The sequence below is a fragment of the Mesoplodon mirus genome (genome assembly GCF_964341445.2).
Source record: "Mesoplodon mirus genome assembly, chromosome: 14".
Taxonomy (NCBI): domain Eukaryota; kingdom Metazoa; phylum Chordata; class Mammalia; order Artiodactyla; family Ziphiidae; genus Mesoplodon; species Mesoplodon mirus.
In genome coordinates this window covers 48,304,135-48,327,780 of record NC_138990.1, presented here as the reverse complement: position 1 = coordinate 48,327,780, position 23,646 = coordinate 48,304,135, and the positions used below count along the sequence as shown (strand labels likewise).

Sequence of the window (23,646 nt, the reverse complement as noted above, 5' to 3'; positions counted from 1 at the left end):
GACATGTGCAAACACTGAGAGGCTGTGCTGTCTGATGTGGCTGGGCTCTCCTGTTGGCTGTGGATCCCAGGAGAGTTAAGATCATTTTTTCTCTGGGTAACACCAGTCTTCTAGACCCTACCTGGTCTAAGTCATCTAAGTCAACACTTTTCCTTGGGAATCACTGGGGCTGTTTGTTGGATATTTCTCCACCTTGTTGGTTCTGTCATGATAGGATAGGTCATCATATGGATATTTCCAGCCAGAGTTGTGAGTAGAAAGGATATGTCATTTCCAGGTTGGAACTTTTAGTTTTTTGATGCCAGACCCTCTAAGTTCATAATAGAGGTTAGCTGCTCCATAGCCTGGATCCCTAAATGATTATGATGATCAGAGCTCTCTGCTGACCTGAAATGGATATGGGTTATGAGAATATATTTCATTGTTAGTGAGATTTGTTTTTTTGTTGTTATTACAGCATAACCTAGCTATCCTGACTGATATACTTTCTTCATGGGAATCAAATTCTATTATTATTTATTATACAAAACTATTAAAAGTTATTTGTAAAAGGAAAAAAAATCACCCATAATTTGCCACCCCTAGTAAGTCTGTTTATCAATGTTTTCCTCCAGTTTTTTGTTTTTGTATTTGTAATTTTTGCTTAGTTATAGCATAGACATGAATTCAATTTTGTATTCCAGATTTTCTCATTTAATTTTATCAAGACCTCATGCTAGTAGGAACCTTGTCTGTTTTCAGATTCATCACAGTATCTCTCCTTGGCACCTCATGTAAAGCCAAGCAAATAGTAGGTGCTTAATAAATAATGGTTGAATTAATAACTCTAGCTACTTTCCTCTTAGCATGATGATTATTAGAAGGTATCTTATGTATGACTGGCCAGCAATTGCAGGCTATAGATTCAGAGCTCAAGTCTGTCTACTAGTACAGACACATTTTTAAAAAGAAATCTTTGTTTTATTTTTCCTCTTTTCAGCATTAGGTTCAAACTCTTTTTCTGGTTCCCTTGGAAGTTCATAGTCTCCTTCTAGTACCTGTCAGCTGTGGTCCTTTGTCTTGGATAAGACCTTTTGGCCACTTGGAGAATCTCACACAGAATTCAGAGTGGACAGTGTCTTAAAACTATACCTGGTTCTTCTTCTAATTTGATGTATGAGCCAAGAGAAATCAAGGATTTTCCCAAGATCCATAGAGCCTCTGAGAAGGAAGCGTGTGGTTAAAATCTGGTTTCCTGAACACAAATCCACAGTTCATTTGAATGTTTCTTCTAGGTCACATTTCCTGCTCTTGTTCCAGGGTAAGCTACTCTGGTTGTGAGTTTCCAAATGTCTTAGCAGTAAGTATCTTCTAATGTCTCGCTTCAGCTCATCTTACTGATTTTTTTCCTACCTTCTTTTCCTTCTCTTGCTCCTCCTCCTCTTTTCCTCTCTCTCCCTTTCTCCTTTGTCCTCCTCCTCCTTCTTTTTGACCAACTGAATACCTGACTTAACCCTGTAGGTCTCAGTCAGATTTTACAGTTCTGATGTGTGTTTTGCCTTAAATCACACTATCTGGATTTGAAATGCTGTTTTTATTACTGCTCTTCTTATAGAGAATTCAAATGCTTCCTTATCTGAGTTGTCCACTTGGCTATTACCAGAAACTGGGAATTTCCTGAGGAGGGTCTTGGTGCTTTCAGTGTCCTTCTTGGCCCTTTCCTTTCCCAAGTTATCAACAAGGTGACCCAGAGCAGCCCACCTCATTAACTGTGTCTTCATGGCTTCCAGTATCTCCTGTCTGCTCTCCCTGCTACTCCCACTCCCTATATCTCTCTTTTTTGAGTTGGGCTTTCAGTTTCTTCCTCGTTCACCTCTACCCATTTCAGTCTGTTCTCCCACACTCCACTTTCTGTCTTGTGAGGTCACCCAGGATTTGAAACCATGGACTTCTTAGTCAGGTATCCAGGTTCCAATTCTGTAATAAATCCTGTTACCTGTGTAGTCTGTTGTTGGGAAGTTATCCTATCTGAGCTTCCATTTGTGATCTGTAAAATAGAGATACGGTTACTTCCCCTCATAGTGTTAGTGCGACTCTTAAATCAGATAATACATGAAAATTATTTTGAAATATGCTGGTCCATAATATGTGCACAAGACATGTTAGTTTTCACTTCTGCTCACACTTTAATCTTTCTGTCTCTATCCTCTCCATTTGCTCTTAACTGCTCTTTTCCATCTCCCATGCCTAGATGGCAATGATATAGGATAGAAGTGTCAAAATTATAGCTGTAGGCATGAGGAAGAGGCCAAATTTGTCTCAGTGAGATGTGTAAATTTTGGAGGAAAAGAATCACTGGTTTGAATTCCAACTCTTATTTACTTGCTGTTTGACCTTGGGCAAATTATTTTGTGTCTCTGAGCCTTAGGTGTTTTGTCTCTATAATGGAAACAATAATATATACTTTTCCCCAAAAGGCAACTATGTGATGTGATACACAAACACACACACACACACATACACACACTCTTAGAGATGCATGTGTATAGTGACCAATAGCCTCTATCAATATTCATTTCTTACTCTTTTTCTAAATTATCTAACAAAAAGAACATTTTTGAGATTCAGTGTGATTTAATCTATAGAGAGAGGCACTTCTCTCTATAGGGAAATTTGAGAAAATTTATAAAAGCATGAGAGTTGAGACCCTTGTGTTCACTAGGTGTGAAGGCGGTGGTCCTGGTGATTATCTGGGAAAATGTTAAACCCTGGCGGGTGTCTTAAGTTGAAAGTCTCTGCAGCCCCCTACTGGCCATTGATTGTAGCTGATTCATAGTTATTGACAAATACCTGGAGTCAGTTTGACTTTGGACAAGAATTATATAGAGAAAAAAGGGCTGGAGTGGGGAGTGAAAGGACCTGTGTTTTAGTCTTTTTAATATTTCAAATAGAAAATTATTCTTTCACTAGTATGCATGCCCGTGAAATATGATGAAAATCCAAACATATGTGCTCACATACTAGGAAATTATTAACCTCCATACCTTTTCCTTCCTCTTCCTTTTTCTCCCTCCTTCCCTTCTGCCACCAAGGTAGGAGCATCATTTCTTCTCTGGATCAGGTCTTGCTTTGTTGCTCAGTGAGGGAGATTCAACTCCACTCTGTGCACCAAAGATTGTAGTTTTGTCTACGATTCTAGTGAACCACTTGTTATAAACACAGCCATTATCCAGGTTCTGTGATAGCAGCTCAGGAGAGATGAAGGGAGAGACTGGGGATAGGGCCTGACTTCACAGGTGAATTAAAATGGCATGCAGTTCTGAACTCTCACTCCCAAGGCTGTGAACAGGATGTCAGATCATTATTCCTTCTAGCTAAGTCATTCCTAGATGTTCTTAGCCTGTTACTCATGGAAGGGTATGGGAGAGTAGTGGTTAAGAGCACCCGAGTAAGAGCTTGGGAGGCAAGTAGGACTATGTGACCCTAGGAAGATTAGTTAAGATCTCTGCGACTCAGTTTCCTTATCTCTAAAACTAGAGTTTAAAATATTTACCTTGCAGAGTAGAGGTGACACATATTTAAGCACGGTTCTGAGAAAACGCGGGGTGACTGAGGTCTGAAATATTTGTTGTAGCTGAATCGCAACTCTGCGAGATTGCCAGCCGCTTCCCACCCTCCCCCCATACCCCACCCCCTCCCCCCCGCCATTTTTTCCTGTGTGGATGGTGGGATCGTTAGGTTCCCAGGAATGCGTTCAAATAATGGAAGGGTCAGAGAAGATTCTGTCTCAGGGCTCTAATCCAAGCTCCTAGTTGGCAGTATCGCGCTGCCCCTCCCCCTCCCTTCCCCTGGCCTCCAGTTTTATTCCAGAACTGCTTTTCCGAAGTCGGACCCGTTTACTCTCTTAAATGCAAAATTAGAGAGAATGCTTGATTACAAAGGCCTCTTCCAGTCCTACCATTCATCCAAAACACGTCCCTGTTCACACAGCAGCGAAATAGGGCAGGGAATCTGGAGGAGGGGAAGGAGGGAGAGAGGGAAGAGGGATGGATGGAGGGCGGGGCGGGCTCTGTGCTTTTCTCAATGAAAGCCGAGGCCTCTGTAGATTTGCATAGGAAGCCGACCTCGCCGCGCCATTGGCTGGCGGGTGCGAGCGGGGCGGGGCGGGGCTGCGTGGGCCCAGCTGCGGAGAGGAGTTGGCATTCGAGCCCCGCCCCCGCCTCGGCCCGGCCGGCTCCCGGCTCGCGCTCTTTGCTCCTCCAGCTGTAAGTGGCGGACGCCCAGGCAGCTGCGATAGAGCGGCTCCGGGGGCGGCAGCGGTGATAGCAGCTGGCACCCCCGCTGCCGCGGTCCGGAGGGTCGCGGAGCACAGAGGCGACTTCCGGCCGCCCTCTGGCCAGCCACAAAAGACGCGGGAGCTGCCGATGAGTGAGGAGGGGGCAGCAAGATTTCGGGCTCTCGGGCCCTGAATGCTTTCACTCAGCTGCAGCCGCCAGGGCCGCTTTGGTGCCTGGGAACTCTTGAGACGCCGGAGGAGAGCAAGGACGCTGAAAACTTGCGCGGCGGGGGCTCGATTCAGGTCCAGAAGTTCAGCGAGAAGTGCAGTCCTAAGACCTCCCGCTGCGGAGGGTCGAAGGAGGGTGCGAGAGAAGGAAGCCGGTGCCCTCGGTCCCCCCATCCCTTTTCCCCCCCAGACGAGGAAAAGGAGCTCAGAGGAGCCGAAAGCAGCTCAGGAGGCGGCCAGGACAGCAGACACTAGCTCGAAGCCACCGTTCCCAGCAGGAAAGTTGCAGAGGATTGGAGGCCGCTCGAGAGCGGACACACCACAGCTCAGGCCGCGGGGGGCAGGAGAGGACGGTACCCAATTGCCATCTCCCTTCAACCATAGCAGTCTCTCTCGTTCCAGAGCGCGGGGAGCTACGGACGGGGGCGCGGCATTCCGCGCGGCGCGCGAGGGGCACAGGGTCCCAGCTGCCGAGACCTTCGCGCTTCAGGGTCTCTTGACACGCCCCTGAGCCTCCAGCAGCGTTTTGTTGAGATTCTTGCCCGCCTCCTTGCAGTTGGAGGAAAGGGAATCGAGCGCACGCACAATCCCCCTGAGATCAGGTGGAAGGAGCCCTTCAGGACCAACGACTGTTCTGAGCCCCTTCCCATTTGGGGAGGTGGGGGGAGCGGAGGGCGAGGCTGGATCCCGGAGACTCGGGAGACTAGTATAAACAACCCCCATTTGGCGGGATGGGAGCCATACGGCTTCTGTGGCTGCTGCTGCTGCTTTCACCGGCAGCCTCAGGCTCCGGGACCGGGACCGAGACCGGCCAGCGCGTGGGCTCACCAGCCATGGGGTCGGCGCTGCAGCCCCGGGAGCCGCTCAGCTACTCGCGCCTGCAGAGGAAGAGCCTGGCGGTGGACTTTGTGGTACCCTCTCTCTTTCGCGTCTATGCTCGGGACCTGCTGCTGCCGCCGCCGTCCCCGTCCCCGTCGGAGCCGAGGGCCGGCCGGCTGGAGGCGCGCGGCTCGCTGGCTCTTGACTGCGCCCCACTGCTTAGGCTGGTAGGGCCACCACCCGGCGCCAGCTCTCCCACCCCGGCCCGGGCACGGACGCTGTCCAGGGTGCTGAAGGGAGGCTCGGTTCGCAAGCTCCGGCGCGCCAAGCAGCTGGTGCTGGAACTGGGAGAGGAGGCGATCCTTGAAGGCTGTGTAGGGCCCCCAGAGGAGGCGACTGCGGGGCTGCTCCAGTTCAACCTCACTGAGCTGTTCAGCTGGTGGATTCGCCACGGCGAAGGACGGCTGAGGATCCGCCTGATGCCCGAGAAGAAGGCGTCGGAAGTGGGCAGAGAGGGAAGGCTGTCTGCTGCGATCCGCGCCTCCCAGCCCCGCCTTCTCTTCCAGATCTTCGCGACTGGGACCGGTGAGCAGCTCCCGCCCGAGCGTTTCGGGATTTGGTTTCTTACAGGCATCAATTTGCAACCACCATCAACTAACCCTCGTTTCCAAAACCTCAGCCCGCGGTTCTTAGCTTTCTTTCCTCCTTCCACAAACCTCCTTCCCCAGTTAGACTGTATTTTCTTATTTTCTCCCTGAACGCACTCACTCCCCACGGGACTCTCCTTTCCTCCCCAGCAACCAAGTTGGGAAACAAGTTTCCTGTTCTTGGAAGAATGACTCTTTCTACTGACTTTACACAGGGTCTCAGCCAAGATTGGATGCCCTTCTTCTGGGGCTCCTGGGACAGTTGAAATCCCTCTAGTCTGTGTTCTGAGAGCTTGGTTCTAGATCTCAAAACTGTTGCCCTTCTTCTTTTCGCTTTGTTCCTCTTCCTGGCCTCCACAGATTTTGGAAATGTGATACACTTTCTCAGGGAATATAGAACTCCTTTTCATATTACTGAATCCCACCCAGCTATCCCATCCAAATGTTGGCTTACCTAGAAATTGCCTCTTCTTCATTAATTCATTCTGCTCTCCACCTAACCCCAGGCTGCTATCCACTCACAGACTCTTGTTCTTCCTCTCAGATGTGTTGGGAGAGCCCCAGAGGAACTAAGGGACAGGGGACAGGAGGGAGCTGTGGAGAGAGGGAGCAAAGTTGCCAAGATTGTTTCCTTTGGGGAGTCACTCTGAAGCCAGGAAGAGACAATAGTTGATTTCCCTTTCTTTCCCTGTCCCCAGTTCCTTCTCTCCAATTCTTAGCTTGAATATCTGCAGCAACAGATCTGGATGACAGTCTCTGGCAGGCCTGTTTCGCTGCAGATCTCTCTGCTGGAGACTCCTGAAATGGGGTTTCTGTTTCATTTACTCTCATTTTCTTCCCATATTCACTGAGTTGGGGGTGTGTATTCAGGCACTTACTTCTAACTCTTCCCATAATATCCTTTGACTGGGAAAACCAGGTGGCTTTGAATGGATGTTTCTCTTGTAAGACCACTGGGGAAAGGCTTGTCAATAAAATACACAATGTAAGTGAATGAGAAAGCACAGAAAAGAAAGCATGACTTTTAAAAGCCTACACTAATTTCATTGGGCAAAACCCAGCATCTTTTCTATCATTCTTGTTGTCAGAAATAAATGAAATTCTTATGCTCCACTAGTTACTAATGTCTTGTATTCACTGGATGGAAAGCATTGAAAAAAAGCCCATTGTAGAGCTACAAGTATCTCCCATGCTTGTCCCAACACACACACATGCTCCCACATATACCCAATAGTCTAATGCAGCAGGGATATTCAGAAGCTGAGGTTTCTCAGTCATTGCAGAGAAAGCATACTGGTATGTGGTCCCCATGGAAAACAGAGTCTGGATGCATATTTCATCATTAGCATTAGTGGCACTGGCACCTAAAATGACCCCTTTGTGCTCAGTGTTGGAATTTACACTAGCTCATGGTAAGAGCCGGGGTCTGATGGATTTGACAGTGCCTTCTGTGAACTGAGATAGGAGGCCAATACTGTTGTCTCACTATAGATACTTTTATTTATTTGGAACTAATGTATTTATTTATATATATTTTAAACGTCTTTATTGGGGTATAACTGCTTTACAATGGCATGTTAGTTTCTGTTTTATAACAAAGTGAATCAGCTATACATATACATATATCCCCATATCTCCTCCCTCTTGCATCTCCCTCCCACTCTCCCTATCCCACCCCTCTAGGGGGTCACAAAGCACCAAGCTGATCTCCCTGTGCTATGCGGCTGCTTCCCACTAGCTATCTACTTTACATTTGGGAGTGTATATATGTCCATGCCACTCTCTCACTTCGTCCCAGCTTACCCTTCCCCCTCCCCATGTCCTCAAGTCCATTCTCTACAACTGCATCTTTATTCCTGTCCTGCCCCTAGGTTCTTCAGAACCATATATATACATATATATATATATATATATATATTTTTTTTTTAGATTCCATATATATGTGTTAGCATACGATATTTTTCTCTTTTTGTCTTACTACACTCTGTATGACAGTCTCTAGGTCCATCCACCTCACTACAAGTAACTCAATTTCATTTCTTTTTATGGCTGAGTAATATTTCATTGTATATATGTGTCATATCTTCTTTACCATTCATCTGTCAGTGGACACTTAGGTTGCTTGCATGTCCTGGCTATTGTAAATAGAGCTGCAATGAACATTGTGGTACATGACTCTTATTGAATTATGGTTTTCTCAGGGTATATGCCCAGTAGTGGGATTGCTGGGTCATATGGTAGTTCTATTTTTAGTTTTTTAAGGAACCTCCATACACTACAGATACTTTTGTAAAGAACAGCTGTGCTTTAATGTTGTCTTGGCTTCTGTGGTTTATACATGCTACGTTCTCTTTTAGTGCTTAATGTTTTTGTAATGGATATAAAAATTATTTCTCTGGGAATGCAGATTTTCTTCCACTTTCATGCCTCTGAGCATCTCTGGAACCTTCCCATCACTTCTTGTTAAATGACCATAGGCTCTAGCAGTCTAGATGATGCTGATAGGCAAAAGGGGCCCTTTCTACAGCCCTGAACTTACCTACTATAAACAGGCAGGTTGCTTGAAGTTATCAGTGTTGCCTGTGAAGAGTCACACGCTTAATGCTTTTGAAGAATATACTCCAGTCAAGCGTTAGATAGGGAGTTGAAGCTGCCAAGTGAGGGAGTTTCATGTAGAGATTAGTGTGCTCCAGGAGCTGCTCTGCTACTGGCAGTAGGGAAGCACAATGAGCATCCCAAGTCCTCCGTCAGCAACACAGTCCGTTTGGCAGCTGGATCTAGCCCTTATGCATCATTCGATACATCTAGCAATGCTGGTTTTAGAAAGAGCCAGGATTCTGCTATTAAAAGGCTAGAAATTTTGGCCAAGCATTTTTCATCAGGATTGGGATCAAATGATTATTGATGGGATCAAATAAGACACTAAGTGTAACTGGATGAGCTCCCCATGACCTCCAGAGAGACAGACAGCTTAACTGAAAAGCACTTCAGGCCTTGTGGTGACCACACTTGGAACAGGCTGGACTCTCCTGCTCTGAGACATATGCTGTCTGCAGTTAGGCAGCCGGCCATGCAGGACTAGAGGCCTAGCTTCTCCCTTTACCACTGCCTCCCCAACCTCATTTAGATACAATCTCCACTTCAGACTCCCTGTGGAGGGAGTGGACACACCCTTCCATATCATGTTTCATGTTTGGGGCAGCATACACTATTGTGGTTTCATTCATTTTCTTGTGTGAAAATTGAAGCTTAGGTTCTCACACTTGGATTGATTTTGCTATTTATCATGTTTGAGGAAATGGGTTTCTTCTTTTTATATAGGCTCTGATTTATAGAAAAGGCATTTACCTGTTCAGTGACATAGGATCTTCAATTAAGCAAAGGAAAATAGGCACAACTCAGTAAATTTCTCCCTGCTTCTGCCCAAGTAACTAGTGGTCTGGTCTAGAGGGGTGTGATCTTGCTGATGGGACTATCTGTGGGGAGGGAAGCGGAGAGGATGGGTCTTCTTCCACCCCTTGTGTTGAGGGGCCTGGGGCAGTCCATTTGTCTCAGACTAAAGACAGGGTACCAAACCTGAGCAGGACCATGGCTAAGAATGTGGTGAAAACTGGAAAGCACCTAGTCAGGACAAAGCAATACCTTCATATCATTTGCAGTTTGGGCTCTCTGACAGAACAAAAGAATGTCTAAGAGGCCTTATAATGCATGACATACTAATGTCTTTTCTTTGTGGGTTGTTTTGAATTCATAAATGGGATCGACATTTTGAAGTCTGAAGTAGTTCCCCAGAGCACCCATTCATGGAAAAGAGGTAGAGAGACAGCTGCTGGGACTGTACAAAATGGTGTGCACTATCTTGGGACAGCCCAAACCACAAAAAAGTTGTCTGCCTGGAGGCTACCACATTGCCCATAGCTCCACTTTGTAACCTGTTTTGTAGATGTTTTGACATCTTGCTTCTGCCGTCCTCCATGCAGAGGCCTAGAGGATAATGACCTGTGGGGTAAGAGGGCCTGTCTCCCTGTTAATACCCTCCTTCCCACTCCAAGAAAGGGGATATATGATTTGGGAGTTTATATGTGCCACGGAGAGGCCTAAGCAATTTAGAGTAGGTGTATGCAATGCAACGCCCCTTGACCCTTGACCTCACATAACTGTCAGTCCCTTCCCATTTCATTTCTGGAAAGGGCAAAGAGAGAGAAGGAAGATAGCGAGGAAACTGGAGCTCCCAGAAGGGATATCAGTTATTGGAGGTGAATTGGGAGGGTTGGAATTAGTCCAGAGAAGAGCAGAGAGCTGATTTAAGAGTGGAAGGGACTGATTTATGATGAAAGATGAAAAGAATTAAATATATATGGCTGGGCTAAGTGGCGATGAAGGGAAAGCCATGGTAACAATCTACAAATCTCTGAGGAGGGAAAGTGGCAGTGAAGAAGGAGAGTTATTTAGTGTGGCCCACAGAAGTAATAGGATGAGACTCTCAGAAGGAAACTTCAGGTTGGATATCAGGGAAACCTTATTTTCTGAAATTGATATTCCTCTGGCTATGGAATGGAATTCCAAGGGAGCAAAAGTGTAAGATGAGATGTGGGTCAGACAAGCCACAGCATTCATAATTAATCAGTTCTATATTTTCAAATGTTGAGAAGCCGCAACAGGCAGGACAGCCAGGATGGGAACCAGCGGCAGGAATCAGGATATTTTGGGTTACAACTCTCGAGATTCTCTGGATATTGATGTTTTCAGGGGGAAAAGAAAATAACTGCATATGTAACTCTGAAGTTTGTGGGAAGTGCTCACAAGAAGATTGTTAGTATCTTGGAAAAAATATTTTGAAATTACTGAGTTTATTCTTCTCTGTCCCTAGATTAAACAGAGTTTTTCTCTGGGGTTTTGGTATGTTCAGTAGGGGGAGGCACACTCACCTAGGACTATGCATCTAAGATGCATTTATAGGTGTGTGAGGCATCAAGTCCTTGGGCAAGACAAAAGGTACCCGGGTCTTGAGAAGATGAGATCAGTTCTAGGTTTGGTGAACTCCTACCGGCTACTGAAAACCCTTTGAAATGCTGAGAATATATACAGCTGTTTGAAAGATAGGATTCTTCTAAATCCAGTTGACCCTTTCACAAATTTACAGAAGAGAAATAAGATTCATGAGGGGTTTGTGTGTGGGATGTTGGAGGAGAGTGTTATCGTTAATATAAATGAGTGCTTTTATAAGGCAGTTTGTCTGCTGAAAGTGAAGAGGGATGGGCCTGCGGGTAGGAGAAGAGGAGAGTTGTGTGAGCAAAAGCTGCAGCCTACTGCCACTCTTAACATTACTGCCTGACAACTTCACTTCATAGAAATTTGCCCAGCCTGATTTATAAAGGACATTTTGCTTTTTAAATAGCCATTCTTGATGTCCTGTTACAGTTGTATGGAACTTTATAATTTATAAATCACTTTAATATTTATTATTGTTACCAATCCTACAGTAGGAAGAGCAAGTATTTGCTTTATTTTATAAATGGAGTAACTGGAATCCAGAAGTTTGATAACACTTTTTCAAGGACATTCAGATAGAAAGTTTTAGAACTGGAAATTTTCATTTATGTGTTGAGAGGTTATGAGTTGCTAGAGGCTGTGGTAGGTACTGACTAGGCCCACAGATCCTGCCTTCAAATCAGAGCTCTTTCCATGACAGGAATCATCTCAAGGTTCATGTTATAAACAACCAAGACATACAAATAGAGGAAAAGCTTTACATTATCTTTGTCAGAAGGCCATACAATAAATATTTGTTGGGCAATAGCCATGACTTGGAAATTTTTCTTAAAATCTTTTTTTTTGAAAGTTGTTTTGTTTGGTTTTTAATTGAGGAGGTGAATTTTTAAAAAAATATTTATTTATTTATTTGGCTGTGCCAGGTCTTCACTGTGGCACACGGGATCTAGTTCCCCGACCAGGGATCAAACCTGGGCCCCCTGCATTGGGAATGCAGAATCTTAACCACTGGACCACCAGGAAAGTACCACATTTCTTAAAATCTTTAAGGCCCAGTTTCATCATTTGAAAAATGGGTATAGTAATAGTTCCTATCTCAAGATGTCATCATGAATATTAAATTAGATGATGCATGTATATCCTTAACCCAATGCCTGCCACATCATAAACTGCTCCATCAATATGAACAATTATAATTTTTCCTAGAAGCAGCAACACCCCAGCATCTGGTTGTGTAGGTTGTGCGCTTTACAATTCCAAGGGTTCTATATACATTTTAGCCTATTTGAATGGGGCCATCTGGAGTTGTGCAGTCCTCATGTGTAGCAATATTTGGCAACCCTGGCAGAAATTGTGATACTGTGTGTTCCCCATGCAACTAACTTCTAACTCCTAAGAGATGAGAGTTGAGATCCAGTGGAAATGGGGAGTGGCCAGGGTGGTAGTTTCTATTGTCCAATCATGGTAGTCCTGATTTTCCCAGAAATATAGAAGAGAAGGGGCGTTGAGGTGTGGTATTTACTTTATTTCTATCAACTATTATCCTCTTATAGGTCTTTTGACCTTGGATTCAGTCCAGAGATTCAAGTAGCATATTTACAATCCAATTCTTCGTTCTTCTGTAGAAATAAACCAAGCCTTAACTTTGTGAAAGTATGAAAACTAATGCCAAGGAAGAAAAAGATAGAGGCATTACAGAACAGTGGTTTTTAGATGGTGGATCTTCCCTGAGAGTGATCTGTGCAGTCCAGGCCCCACCATGTCCACAGACCTGCTGGACCACTGGCCTCTGATAACTCCTTTATTGTAATTAGCTGGAGCTGTGCCCTTCCTCTACATTTCTAGCCTCACTCTTCATTATCAAATGGAGAGATGGAAAGTCCTAAATGGTAATGGACATGAGCCCATGAAAAGCAATTAAATCTTTGAAATTCCATGGAGACACATAGCCCAAGGACTTGAATGGGAAGCTGACTTAGGAAAGTACCTCAACCTAAAATAAGCTGTTAAGCATCTACACTGGATTTTATAGGTGGTGAGGTTTTTTTTGTGAGCCAGAGATGAGCCATTGCCTCCAAAAGATGCACATGGACATCATCTGTTCTTGGGAGTAGAAGAAGATAGGTGTTGGTGAGGATGGTTATAGGTCCAGGGGTCATGTGGGGAGAGCTGCAAATAGAACTAGCAAGGAGCCCTGTGGATGCCTTCTTCCTTAGAACCATTGCCTTGTCCTCCCATCTAGGGTGTGGCCAGTGTTTCTTAACCTAGTGATGACCTGGGCTCTTTCACACAGTAAAGGTGTGAGATAGGAGCAGTTAAAAGTGAGTGTTGGCCTGGTGGTGAGGTAGTGGAGGGGGGGGGTACCCCACTGCCTTTTTGGGTGAGCCACATTTCTCAGAACAACTTTTTTTTTCCTTCAGTAAATCTTGTGATGAATTTTCCAGCTGGACTGTTCTGAGCTTGGGTCCTTTCCCAGGGAAATTCTGTCAGATTCATTTGGTGATATAACCTAGGCATTCCAGAAAGTGGGAGGCCCCAGAACAGGGCAGGAGGAGAGCTCCCTTGGGGCAGATTCACCTAACCAAATTGTTAATTAAGAGTCTTTTTTCCTTGAATCGTCCCTTTCTGGCTAAGTAACAACAGGTGCATGAAGAGGTAGGCAGTCAGAATTCCCTGGAGTAAGGAAAATGCTAAAGGGTAGGTATGAAAAAAAAGTATGAAAGCAAAAAAAGGAAATCTAAGCAAGCTTAAAGGAAATCAGGCAACTAGCCAAAAGAAATCAGAAGGAAAATCTAAACCATTGGCTATATTTTTCGTTTTCTCTTACTTATGTTTTATTCAGTTTTCACTGGAATATAGGTTCATGAGGGTGGGCATGAGCAAAACTCCTCTATAGACCCTTTTTACATTCTCAGCCCAGATAATTCAAATAAATATTCTTTGGTGAACAGAACACTAGATTAGGAGCGAGGAGGCCTAGATCCTTTTATGATATTTTCCTTTATTGGATTTGAAATAGTGTGCAACTCCCTTAAACTCCTTGGGCCTCTGGGTGTTTGTTGCTAAAGGAGATAATACAGATCTTGTCTTGACTACCTCATGGATTCGCTACGAGCATTGTATGAGATAACCTATGTGGAAGGCTTCAGTCTGGATTATTCAGAAATAAATATATAGGGCAGTAGACAAAATGAATATACAAGATCATGAAAGGTACTGAGTTTCTGCTTTATCCATCCATGGTTTCAGCCACCCTTGGTGTTAGGAGCAGCTGTACAAGGTCCCAGACTTTGAGGCAGGCCTTAAGTTTCAGTTAACAGCTCAGAAGAACTGAGAAGGGGTTGTGTAGCCCTTCGCCAAGGTTCCTAAAGTGAGGTTCTTTCATTGAAATCAGCTTCCAGAATTTTCTGGAAATGGATCTCTGGTAGTGGGACATAGGAACCTGTATTTTAGCATCAGAAAATGATTTGTTTTTTAATTAAGGGACAATAAATACAATAAAGTGGATTGAGTGCATTGGTCTTGTGTACAGCTTGATGATAATTCACATATACAACACCCATATAATCACCGTCCAGATGAAGATGCAGAACATTTCTAGCATCCCCAGAAAGCTTGCTCCTGTCCTTTTGCAGTCTGTATCCACCCCCTAACTAAGGTAACCATCCTTATCCTCCATTAGTTTTGTCTATTTTTGAATTTTATGTAGATGGAATCATATCATATGTACTATTTTGTGTCTGCTTTTTTTACTCAACATGATTTCTGTGGGGTTCATCAATGTCGTTGTGTGTACCAGCATTCTTTCTTTCTTTTTTTTAATTGCTGCATTGTATTCCTTTATATGAATGTAACACCATTTATTTATACATTTTCCTATCAAGGAATTGGACTTGTGCAAAATCAAAAGTAAAAGGTTCTATTCTAAATAATGGGTAAAATAATAATTTAGAGATTTGGGGTTGAAGCCCAAGGCTACTTATTTTCTTCTTTGAACTTCAGTTTTTCTTATTTGTAAAGTGAGAAAAATAATACCCACCTCCCAGGGTTACTGTGATAATTAAATAGGATAAGGCATGTAGTAAGCCCTGACACACAGTTGGTATTCAACAAGTGTTAGTTTTTTCCCCAGTTCTTGATTATATTTCTTCCATTGGTGGCCAGAATGGATTCTTCAAAAGCTTCCTAAAGCAGGGAAGGGGGGGCCTTGTTACAAATGAGGTCATTAACTCACAGAGGGAAAAGTAACAACCAAGGACCATGTAAGTTACATGTAATAACTCTATTTTAAATAAGTAAAATATTTTAAATAAAACAAATATTTCTTGCACTCAGTCAAAATTAACAAATAAAATATTCAATAAATAAATCAAAAATTTCAAAACTCTTTGGTCTTATATTCAGGTCAAAGAATAGAAAAAAATGTAGAGGGGACAGAAAAAGGTGGGCAGAAACACAACAATATTTATATAAAGAGAGTGAGAAAAATGAGAATGACAGAGATATAAGTGGAGAAACTGAGAGAGGAATGTATAAGAAGAGGCAACCCAGGAAAACAGAGGGCAGGAATTATCTTTTGTACACTGAGATGCATAGATATAGAAAATGAGACCAAAAGAGTGACAGAAAGAGAAAGGGGAGAGGGGGAGGGAAGGAGAAGGGGAGGAACACTTGATTATTTTTGGTCTGGAAGGATTATTTTTGCCCTGGTGTCTGAACTTATGACCAACATTATATAATGGTTATTTTCAATTTTATTGAAGTATAATTCACATATAATAAAGTGCACCTGTTTGATTTGTTTGATAAATGTATACATCTGTGTAACCACCGTCTTAATTATTACAGTATATAGAACATTTCTGTCAACCCCTAAAAGGTCTTTCTTGACCTTTTGCAGTGAACCCCCTGTACGTCCTGCCCTAGGCAATGTCTGATTTTATTTCTATCACAGTAGATTAGTTTTGTCTGTTCTGGAGGTTCATATAAATGGAGTCATACAGTATATTCTCTTTTGTGTCTGGCTTCTTTCACTTAAGATTCCAGTGCTTTTAAGATTTTGTTGTGTAGTTGTGTGTATTAGTAGTTTGTTTCTTTTTATTGCTCAATAGTATCTCATTGTATGAACATACAAGTTGATCCTTGAACAACACGGGTTTGAAGTGCGAGGGTCCACTTATATGTGGATTTTTTTCAACAGTAAATACTACACAGTCTGCAGTGGTTTGAATCCACTGATGTGGAATGACAGATATGGAGGAACTGAACCCTGTATTTGGAGGGCCAAATATAAATTATATGCAGATTTTCAACTGTAAGGAGGGTAGGTGCCCCTAATTTCTGCATTGTTTAAGGGTCAACTGTATTACAATTTATTCATCCATCCATCTGTTGATGGACCATTAAATTGTTTCAAGTTTGGGGCTCTCATGACTAAAGCTGTTATGAACATTTTGTGTATAATTCATTTTGTGAACATATGTTGTCAATTCTCTTAAATCAATTATAGAATTGTTGGATTGTATGGTAAATGCATGTTTAACATTATTAGAAATTGAAAAACTATTTTTCCAAGGTAGCTGTACCATATTATACTCTCATCAGTGATGTATGAGAGTTCTACTTGTTCCATCCACATCCTTGAAAATACTTGGTATTGTCAGTGTGTGGTGGCATTTCATTGTGGTTTTAATTTGTATTTCTATGTATTGGTTATCCAACATTGCATAGGAAATCACCCCCAAAGTTAGTGGCTCAAAATAATAATAAATAATTTATTATCTTTTATAGTTCCTGTGAGTTAGGAATTTGGGAAAAGCCTGACTTGGTGCTTTTTGCGTTGAGTCTCTCATTGTGGGCAGATAGATATCAGCCAAAACTGCAGTCATCCTAGAGCTTGACTGTGGCTGCAGGATTTACTTACAAGGTGCTTTGCTCACATGGCTGGCCATCTGATGCTGGCTACTGATGAGGTCTCAGTTCTTCACCAGGTGGTCCTCTCCACAGGACTGTTGGAACATCCTTGTGACCTGGTGTCTGGCTTGCCTCAGACTGAACTTCTATTGAGGTGATCATATGGTATTTCTACTTCTACTTTATTTTTTTGATAAATATGATGAACTAAAGTATTTAATGTTCAAATGTTAAATTAGCTTTAAATTCCCTGGATAAACCCCACATGGGCATGACTTATTCTCCTTTTTACATATTGTTGGATCAGCTCACTAATACCTTGTTGAGGATTTCTGCATGTTCATGAAGATTACTGGTCTATAGATTTCTTTTCGTGTCTTTGACAAGCTTTAGGGTCTAGGTAATGCTGGGATCATAAAATGAGTTGGGAAGTGCTCCCTCTTCTTTTTCCTGGAAGAAAATTGTAGTTTTTTCTTTCTTCAAATATTTTTAGTAGAATTTGTTACTGAAGCCATCTTGGCTTGGTGTAGTCTTTGCTGGAGTGTTTTTTTTTTTTTTTTGGCGGTACGCGGGCCTCTCACTGTTGTGGCCTCTCCCGTTGCGGAGCACAGGCTCTGGATGCGCAGGCTTAGCGGCCATGGCTCACAGGCCCAGCCGCTCCGCGGCATGTGGGATATTCCCGGACCAGGGCACGAACCCGTGTCCCTGCATCGGCAGGCAGACTCTCAACCACTGTGCCACCAGGGAAGCCCCTGCTGGAGTGTTTTTAATTACTAAGTAGATTTATTTAATAATTATAGGATTATTCAGATTATCTGTTTATTTTTGAGTGAATTTTAGCAGTTTGTTTGTATCCTTAAAGAAACTGGTTCATTTCATCTTATTTGTTGAATTAATGCAAGTTAGGTTGTTCATAATATTCCCTTATTTTTTTATGTCTATAGGGTCAGTAGTGATGTCCCTTCTTTTACTCTTGATGCTGGTAACTTGCATCATCTCTCTCTTTTCTTTGTCATCATTCTGGCTAGAGAATGACCAATTTACCAATTTTATTGAATTAAAAAGAAAAACTATTGTGATATTGATTTCTTCTATATTATTTTTCTTATTCAAATTTCATCAATTTCTGCTCTGGTTTTATTATCTTTCCTTCATTTTGTTTGCCTGGGGTTTAGTTTGCTCTAATTGTTTCTAGTTTCTTAAGATCATTGATGTGAGATTTTTTCCCTCTATTTCAAATATAATCATGTAATGCTAAAATTTCCCCCTAATAACTGCTTTAGCTGCATCGTACAAATTTCATTATGTTGTAATGAAATTTCATTTATATTCAATTGAAGTATTTTCTAATTTTCCATTTGGCTTTCTCTTTGACCCATGGTTTTATGTATAAGTATGCTTTATTTCTTAATATTTGGAGGATTTTCCAGATATCTTTCTTTCACTGATTGCTAGTTCAATTCTGATATGGTCTGAGAATATATTTGGTTTGCTTTCAATAATTTAAAATTTGTTAAGGTTTATTTTATGGCCCTTATCTTGCTGAATTTCCATGTATACTTGAAAAGAACATGTTTTCTGTTATTGTTCAATCAATATCAATTAGGTCAATTTGGTTAATAGTGTTGTTCAGGTCTTTTATATCCTTGGTTTTCTGTCTGTTTGTTATATGTGTCACCAATAGAGGAGTGCTAAAGTCTCTAGGTTTTTGTTTGCCTCTTTCTCCTTTCAATTCTATCATGTTTTGCTTCTCTATTTTGAAGCTCTGTTATTTTGAAGCTCTGTTATTATGTGCCTATACATTTAGGATTGGTATGTATTCTTCATAATTTGCCTCTTTGATTTTATGCAATATCTCTTTTTATCTCTAATGATTTTCATATTTTGAAATTTCTTTGATATTAATATAGCCATTCAGCTTTCTTTTGATTAGTGCTAACATGGTTTATCTGTTCTATCCTTTACTTTTAATCTATGCATTTATTTAAAGTATATTTCTTATTGAAAACATATGGTTGGATTTTATGTGTTTTTTTAAAATTCAGTCTCATAATGTCTATCTTTTACTTGGTGTGTTAGATCACTTGTATTTAATGTTATATTTGATATGGTTGGATTTAGATCTATGATTTTTATTATTATTATTATCATTATTATTCTGTCTCTCTGTTTTTTGTTTTTTTCTTGTCCCTTTGCTGGCACCTTTTGAGTTAGTTGAATATTTTTCAGTTTTAATTTATCTATTTTTTTGCTACATCTCTTTGTATTGTTATTTTAGTATTTGCTCTTGGGATTTTATATATGTATAGACTTTCACAGTTTATTTTGAGTTGACAGTTTAGTACTTCAAGTAAAATATGGAAGGCTTACAACTATATATGTCCCTTTATCCACCCCCTTAATATTATAGTTGTCATATGTGTTATATCTACATAACTTAAAATCCTGCTAGACAATATTTACACTTTTTTCTTTTAGCAGTTATTCGTATTTTAAATAACTCAAGAGGAGAAAACTTGTCCTTTATATTTACTCAGATACATACCATTTCTTTTGTTTTTCCTTCTTTCTTAAAGCTCCCAATTTCCCTATTTTATCATTTTCCATCAATCTAAAGAATTCCCTTTTGAATTTCTTTTAGAACAGGCCTTCTGGTAACAAATTCTCTTAGTTTTTCCCTTATCTGAATGTCCTTATTCCCCCTTCATTTATGAAGAATATTTTTACTGGGCACAGGGTTCTGGGTTGACAGTTCTTTTCTTTTTGCTCTTTAAGAATGTTGTTCCTCTCTTTCATAGTTTCTGGTGAGCATTCTGTCATTAAATTGTTCTTCCCTATATGTAGCTATTTTCAAGATTTTTCCTTTGTCATTGGTTTTCAGAAGTTTTATTATGATGAATCTGTGCATGAAATTTTATTTGATTCTCTCCTCTTTGCAATTTGTTGAGATTCTTGATCTGTAAATTTAGGTCTTCCATGATATTTGGGGAGTTTTTCAGCCATTATTTCCTTTTTTTTTCCCCTGCACCAATATCTTTCTACTCCCCTATAGTACTCTAATTGTACGACTATTAGACCTTTTGATATTGTCTCACATGCTCTTGAGGCTCTGCTAATTTATTTTTTCAAAAATTTTTTCTTTCAGTTCTGCAGATTGGACAGTTTCTATGATCTGTCTTCAAGTTTACTGAATCTTTACTCTGTCATCTCCATTTTGTGATAATTTTTTTTTATTTTAGATATATTTTTCAGTTTAAATTTTTCATTAAAAAAAGTTCTGGGCTTCCCTGGTGGCGCAGTGGTTGAGAGTCCGCCTGCCAATGCAGGGGACACGGGTTTGTGCCCCGGTCCGGGAAGATCCCACATGCCGTGGAGCAGCTAGGCCCATGAGCCATGGCCGCTGAGCCTGTGCATCCAGAGCCTGTGCTCCGCAACGGGAGAGGCCACAACAGTGAGAGGCCCGCGTACTGCAATTAAAAAAAAAAAAAAAATTCTATTTACCTACTGAGAACCACCTTTCCATCTCTTTTCCAGAATGTTTATGTTTACCTCATGGAACATAGTTAAAACAGCTTCTTTAAAGTTTTTGATAATTTCAGCAACTGATCATCTTGTTTTTAGCATCTGTTGATTATCTTTCTCCTTAAGAATTGGTCACTTTTTCTGTTCTTCTTTACATTTTGAGTAGTTTTAGGTTGCATCCTGGAAAATTTGAACATTATCTTGTTTGGTCTGACACTTGAGTGTGTTTTTTTTTTTGTATATATATATCTGCTTTATCCATTCATTTCTTTTTTTATTTCTTTTTTTATTTTTTATTTCAAATTTAATCAGTTATACATATACATATGTTTCCATATCCCCTCCCTTTTGCGTCTCCCTCCCACCCTCCCTATCCCACCCCTCCAGGCAGTCACAAAGCACCGAGCTGATCTCCCTGTGCTATGCGGCTGCTTCCCACTAGCTATCTACCTTACGTTTGGTAGTGTATATATGTCCATGCCGCTCTTTCACTTTGTCACAGCTTACCCTTCCCCCTCCCCATATCCTCAAGTCCATTCTCTAGTAGGTCTGTGTCTTTATTCCTGTCTTACCCCTATGTTCTTCATGACATTTTTTTTCCCTTAAATTCCATATATATGTGTTAGCATACAGTATTTGTCTTTCTCTTTCTGACTTACTTCACTCTGTATGACAGACTCTAGCTCCATCCACCTCATTACAAATAGCTCAATTTCATTTCTTTTTATGGCTGAGTAATATTCCATTGTATATATGTGCCACATCTTCTTTATCCATTCATCCGATGATGGACACTTAGGTTGTTTCCATCTCCGGGCTATTGTAAATAGGGCTGCTATGAACATTTTGGTACATGTCTCTTTTTGAATTATGGTTTTCTCAGGGTATATGCCTAGTAGTGGGATTGCTGGGTCATATGGTAGGTCTATTTGTAGTTTTTTAAGGAACCTCCATACCGTTCTCCATAGCAGCTGTACCAATTCACATTCCCACCAGCAGTGCAAGAGTGTTCCCTTTTCTCCACACCCTCTCCAGCATTTATTGTTTCCAGATTTTTTGATGATGGCCATTCTGACTGGTGTGAGATGATATCTCATTGTAGTTTTGATTTGCATTTCTCTAATGAGTAAAGATGTTGAGCATCCTTTCATGTGTTTGTTGGCAGTCTGTATATCTTCTGTGGAGAAATGTCTGTTTAGGTCTTCTGCCCATTTTTGGATTGGGTTGTTTGTTTTTTTGCTATTGAGCTGCATGAGCTGCTTATAAATTTTGGAGATTAATCCTTTGTCAGTTGCTTCATTTGCAAATATTTTCTCCCATTCTGAGGGTTGTCTTTTGGTCTTGTTTATGGTTTCCTTTGCTGTGCAAAAGCTTTTAAGTTTCATTAGGTCCCATGTGTTTATTTTTGTCTTTATTTCCATTTCTCTAGGAGGTGGGTCCAAAAGGATCTTGCTGTGATTTATGTCATAGAGTGTTCTGCCTATGTTTTCCTCTAAGAGTTTGATAGTGTCTGGCCTTACATTTAGGTCTTTAATCCATTTTGAGCTTATTTTTGTGTATGGTGTTAGGGAGTGATCTAATCTCATACTTTTACATGTCCCTGTCCAGTTTTCCCAGCACCACTTATTGAAGAGACTGTCCTTTCTCCACTGTACATTCCTGCCTCCTTTATCAAAGATAAAGTGACCATATGTCCGTGGGTTTATCTCTGGGCTTTCTATCCTGTTCCATTGATCTATCTTTCTGTTTTTGTGTCAGTACCATACTGTCTTGATTACTGTAGCTTTGTAGTATAGTCTGAAGTCAGGGAGCCTGATTCCTCCAGTTCCATTTTTCGTTCTCAAGATTGCTTTGGCTATTCGGGGTCTTTTGTGTTTCCATACAAATTGTGAAATTTTTTGTTCTAGTTCTGTGAAAAATGCCAGTGGTAGTTTGATAGGGATTGCATTGAATCTGTAGATTGCTTTGGGTAGTAGAGTCATTTTCACAATGTTGATTCTTCCAATCCAAGAACATGGTACATCTCTCCATCTATTTGTATCATCTTTAATTTCTTTCATCAGTGTCTTATAATTTTCTGCATACAGGTCTTTTGTCTCCTTAGGTAGGTTTATTCCTAGATATTTTATTCTTTTTGTTGCAATGGTAAATGGGAGTGTTTCCTTGATTTCACTTTCAGATTTTTCATCATTAGTATATAGGAATGCCAGAGATTTCTGTGCATTAATTTTGTATCCTGCTACTTTACCAAATTCATTGATTAGCTCTAGTAGTTTTCTGGTAGCATCTTTAGGATTCTCTATGTATAGTATCATGTCATCTGCAAACAGTGACAGCTTTACTTCTTCTTCTCAATTTGGATTCCTTTTATTTCCTTTTCTTCTCTGATTGCTGTGGCTAAAACTTCCAAAACTAGGTTGAATAAGAGTGGTGAGAGTGGGCAACCTTGTCTTGTTCCTGATCTTAGTGGAAATGGTTTCAGTTTTTCACCATTGAGGACGATGCTGGCTGTGGGTTTGTCATATATGGCCTTTATTATGTTGAGGAAAGTTCCCTCTATGCCTACTTTCTGCAGGGTTTTTATCATAAATGGGTGTTGAATTTTGTCGAAAGCTTTCTCTGCATCTATTGAGATGATCATATGGTTTTTCTCCTTCAGTTTGTTAATATGGTGTATCACATTGATTGATTTGCGTATATTGAAGAATCCTTGCATTCCTGGGATAAACCCCACTTGATCATGGTGTATGATCCTTTTAATGTGCTGTTGGATTCTGTTTGCTAGTATTTTGTTGAGGATTTTTGCATCTATGTTCATCAGTGATATTGGCCTGTAGTTTTCTTTCTTTGTGACATCCTTGTCTGGTTTTGGTATCAAGGTGATGGTGGCCTCGTAGAATGAGTTTGGGAGTGTTCCTCCCTCTGCTATATTTTGGAAGAGTTTCAGAAGGATAGGTGTTAGCTCTTCTCTAAATGCTTGATAGAATTCGCCTGTGAAGCCATCTGGTCCTGGGCTTTTGTTTGTTGGAAGATTTTTTATCACAGTTTCAATTTCAATGCTTGTGATTGGTCTGTTCATATTTTCTATTTCTTCCTGGTTCAGTCTCGGCAGGTTGTGCATTTCTAAGAATTTGTCCATTTCTTCCAGGTTATCCATTTTATTGGCATAGAGTTGCTTATAGTAATCTCTCATGATCTTTTGTATTTCTGCAGTGTCAGTTGTTACTTCTTTTTCATTTCTAATTCTATTGATTTGAGTCTTCTCCCTTT

At 41.2% G+C, this 23,646-nt stretch overlaps 1 protein-coding gene across 1 annotated transcript in view; it reads left to right on the top strand.

Moving 5' to 3' along the window:
* Nucleotides 1–5,214: 5,214 nt before the first annotated feature.
* The window catches only part of ALK (ALK receptor tyrosine kinase), a gene marked incomplete at its 5' end in the record, with an annotated part of 729,367 nt that continues 710,935 nt past the window's right edge, over nt 5,215–23,646 (top strand). Inside the window, one exon of the mRNA XM_082642950.1 lies at nt 5,215–5,887. Coding sequence (XP_082499076.1) covers nt 5,215–5,887 — 673 coding nt within the window. The remainder of the gene's footprint in view (nt 5,888–23,646) is intronic.